This window comes from Octopus bimaculoides, chromosome 9, assembly GCF_001194135.2.
Source record: "Octopus bimaculoides isolate UCB-OBI-ISO-001 chromosome 9, ASM119413v2, whole genome shotgun sequence".
NCBI lineage: Eukaryota > Metazoa > Mollusca > Cephalopoda > Octopoda > Octopodidae > Octopus > Octopus bimaculoides.
The window spans coordinates 10764469-10769064 of NC_068989.1; the positions used below are offsets into that span (position 1 = coordinate 10764469).

General features: G+C 37.2%; 1 protein-coding gene across 2 annotated transcripts in view; it reads right to left on the reverse strand.

Moving 5' to 3' along the window:
* LOC106877345 (sodium-dependent noradrenaline transporter) overlaps positions 1-4596 on the reverse strand; it is a 131367-nt gene that overhangs the window by 52326 nt on the left and 74445 nt on the right. For both annotated transcript variants that reach the window (XM_014926226.2, XM_052970413.1), the window contains exon 2: positions 493-910. In XM_014926226.2, coding sequence (XP_014781712.1) covers positions 493-910 — 418 coding nt within the window. The remainder of the gene's footprint in view (positions 1-492; positions 911-4596) is intronic.

Genomic DNA, 4596 nt, shown 5'->3' on the forward strand with positions numbered 1-4596 from the left:
TATATACGACAAGCTTCTTTCAGTTTCCCTCTATCAAATCCACTCACAAGGCTTTGGTCGGCCTGAGGCTATAGTAGAAGACACTTGCCCAGTGGGACTGAACCCAGAACCATGTGGTTGGTAAGCAAGCTACTTACCACTCAGCCACGTGTCTTTTTTTTCTTTTTTTGTCTTTTCCGTTTTTTATACGTTTAAAGTCCATATTCTCTCGAAATCGACTCCGCTGAGGCTGCAAGCTGGCAGAATCGTTACCGCACCAGACAAAATGCTTGGCGGCATTTCGCCCGTCTTTACGTTCAGTGTTCAAATCCTATCGATGTCGACTTTACTTTTCATCCTATCGGGGCACTTGGGTCGATGTAATCGACCATCCGTCTCCCACAAAATTTCAAGCCTTGTGCCTATAGGAGAAAATAATCATTATCATCATTATAGTGGCGTTGTGTAACAGAAATTGCAAAAGGACGATGCAAGAAAATGTTTGCTACTTACCGCCACCATTACGGTAACATAAATAAGGAAATCTCCACACATTGGCAAGATCGACTGCAAAACCTATAATTGATAAAAGGAAATCTATTGTACCTCCCCATGTTTCTCGTTTTGTAGTATCTTGGACATGACTCGGACCCAGGCATATAGTTTTCTCTACATCTTTATCTATGAGCGTCTGCTCTCCATCAGACGAGACACAGCCTGTCCTCGCTTCCGGACAATAAGTATCTGTACCCGTCTTAGAAATCGGATTGAATAACGGACCATTGCTTCCGGAATTTTCCCCTGATGCCTCCAAAATAGGCTGCTTTGACTTCAGCTCGATGTCGTTTCCGTTCATTTGGGATTCACTTGGGTCCTTTGTGATATTAGCAGAAGATACCGGGGCCGTCAACGTGGAGGAATTGTCTTTTCCCTGCAAAAACAAAATATTAAATTGTTATTTCGTTGTTTACATTAGTTATTTGGGCTTCGTAACCCAGTGAGTTATGAATCTCAAATTTCATTACTTATTCATTTATTGAACTACGTGCAAGTCAGATTAGAATCGATCTGATCACCTCCCAAAGCTTAAAAAAGGGAATTCAGCAATAAAACAAAACAAATACTGCTCATTCTGTTTACAGTAGTAAGATATTTAACTATAATTTTTACATCTCGAAAGAGTTAGTTAGCCCACTGAGAGCAAAATGTCTTACGAACATTTAGCGGTGCTGCAGGGAAGATACAATGTGAAAACATATCGTCAGTATGGCAGATTTCATATGGATGTGAGGACTCAGATCAACAATAATGTATAACTGGGAAATTTTCATGTTCATAGATGACCGCTACCACTATGGACTATCAGTTCGTACAAATTAATAATAATTACATAACAAACCATTAACCTTTCTAATAACCTGGTTGCTGTTACCGTCATTATGATGTTGATTTTTTTTTCTATACAAGTACTATTATGATACTGACGGAAGCCAATTCAATTCTCTTTCATCTATGGATGAAGGCCAATACTCTGATTTCAAATGTTGACCTCTGATAAATTATTAGTGCTTATTTTAGAGCAGTGCTTCTCAATCTGGATCCAAATGGCCCTTGGGGGTCCCTATAAGATTTTATTGTTTAAAATTTGTGCTATAAACTGGTTATATTTCTACAATACACAAAATATTTAAATATTTTTTATACAATTCCTAATTGGAGTTTTTAGACATCGAATGATTATGAGGGTCCCCTGAGTAAAATAGGAATAAAACGGGGGTCCATGGGCACAAAGTGGTTGAGAACCAGTGTTTTAGAGGACCTACTGTAATCTTTTGTTCCAAATGGTGTGAACACTCGCTTGTAATTCCTCTAATCCCGTCGTCCACCCATCCACAAGGTTGTCACTACTCGACCCGTTGGGAGTTTTTTCTTTTTGCCTAACACACTTGTTTGCGAGGTCTTTACAGCTGCGTGTTTGCACACCCATCACTAATACATTCAAACACAATCTGTCAGTGTATCACCACGTCAGTGATTGGACCTTATTCCCACTAATTCCTATGCCAATCATTTTTTTTATCTATTAGGTAAGGGTTATACCCATAGCTTTCACAGGTCAGTCGATATTGGTGAAATCGATACGTTTAATTTTTCCTCTTCAACAGACATCAGGCGACAGTAGCAAGAAAAAGAACAACAAAATGTATGTGGATTCAGGAAATTTCAGACAGCCTACGTTCTAGGAAGAAAGAACACATCATAGTGGTTTGTATGGAGCCTGGGTATGGATACATAAAACTGGATAACGGAAAGAAGAGAGGTGATGGAATCTGAAATGCCCAAGTGGGTGAGGAACGAGATCAACCAGCTCTGAGGAGTTAAAGGCACTGTAGCTACGATAGGAAAGTGTTATAAAATCATTAATGTCGGATTGTTATAACGCCCACTACGGTATAGCAGTGTAGTTGTTATACCAGTAAAGACACGACTATGACCGTCTACTTCGTACTCTCTCCCAATACTAACCGACGTCACCTTATTTATAGCGACTAATACATACCACTCATCAGGTGGGAGGGGTGTACCATTATTACTATTATCACCACAACAGAAAGATAGAGAGGCAGAGATAGATAGATAGATAGATAGATAGATAGATAGATAGATAGATAGATAGATAGATAGATAGATAGATAGATAGGGAGAAGGGGAAAGTTGTTGCCGTGTGCTGGTAAGTGATTTTAATAGGGTGACCCTCTTTACCATAATTCAATAGCTAAGGCGCTTTAGTTTAGCGGTAATGAGTAGTTGTTTAGCTTCCCTCTCATTATCTCTTATCTTAAGCACCACTCTCTCAGCCCCCCTCCCTTAACCCTACATCTCACTCACTTTACCCACATACACAAACACACACTCACATACATACACAAACACACGCATACACACATATATAATATATTTCTCATTCACTCCGATTATCTTATTCTCTTCCTATCCATGCCAATTAACTTTTCTTATTCCTTTCCCATTTCCGCCATTAAATACCTGAAAAATCGCCCTCTATCGAAGAGCCATAGTACCAAGTCATACTTTCATTACGCGTAGTAATCAGTTGAATTTATTAAAACGAAACATTACGGACTATCCTTTCTTCATAGAAATTATAAACCTTAACATATTGCTTATAACTGTGTTTTTTTTAAATACGTTTCCTTCAATCTTTCGCCATGATTTAATAGTCATTAATCTGCCTAGAGCTTGTTACGTAACTGTATCTGGAATTACTGAATCGTAATAGAAGCTATGAGTTTTCCATCAATCAACCAAGCAATACGTTTCATATATTTTTGTATACAGAATACAATATAATTTGTATCCCGTATCACTGCTTCATAATAAAGACATGCTCACTATCAATAAAAAGAGTAATATACATTTTTTTAATATTGTATCAGGTATCTCCGAATTGCAATAAAAACGATAAGTTCACCAATGAATAAACCAATATTCGTTTTATATACATTTTATTTTATAATAGTATCCTGTCTCATAAATAAAGACGGTATATTTTTAGACAAATAGCAATTCATCAATTATTTACTTGTCCACGATAGCCTTAACCCAATTAGAGATTTGTGTTTGTTATGCATTTTCAGGATCAACGAAAAGTAAAATAACACAAGAAACGTTGCTAATTTCTGGCAGAGTGAATTGCGTCACGGTGCTGTTTTTCTCACAGACGGTGCCCAGCTGACTCTACTATACCGTGTAGTCGATAAAATCAAAATCAAATAATGTGCATGCGCGAAATTAAAGATATAAAATGGCAACAATTTACCCATCACACCCTGTATATATATATATATATATATATATATATATATATATATACATATATATACATATATATACATATATATATATATATATATATATATAATACAAAGAATATATATACATGTATACACACATATATGTACATACTTACATCTACATGTGTATATATATGCATATCAGGGTACAGGACGTTAGAACAATGAACTACAGACATCGGAACGAACACATAGGAAAACGGAAAGCCACTTCTCATTTGGAGTTGGTACCAACAGCCATCAAGTTATAGGTCTATCTCCTAATTTCACTAAATCAAGAATATTTTGTATGTTATTTAATAGATCTCTATTCGTCTTTGTTCTTCAAATGCATGCTTCTAGCCTGTTGCTTTTCGCAACGACGACGCTATTGTTCATCACTGACAATACAAACTAAACGATATAAAAAAAAAAATGAATAGGTATATATATATATATATATATATATATAGTTATTAATATTTCTAAGTCTCTCTAAAGGAGACTACGGCAGCGGTACTGGAAATTAATAGTTATCGCCAAGCCAACATGGCAGTCCCAAAATTAGGACGAAAGCTGCCGTGAATTAGCTCCAAGAAGCCATCGCCTCTAGCTAGCTATGTGACACACGAAACCTGTGTCCTTTATAACCTTCGAACAGGGGAGGTCAGCAGTGTCCCCCTGCTGGTTTGGCATCTGCAGACTAGACTAGTTTCAGGGTGTTGCCCCTTGTCAATGCAGAGTAGCCAAGCCTTAGCCAGGCGGC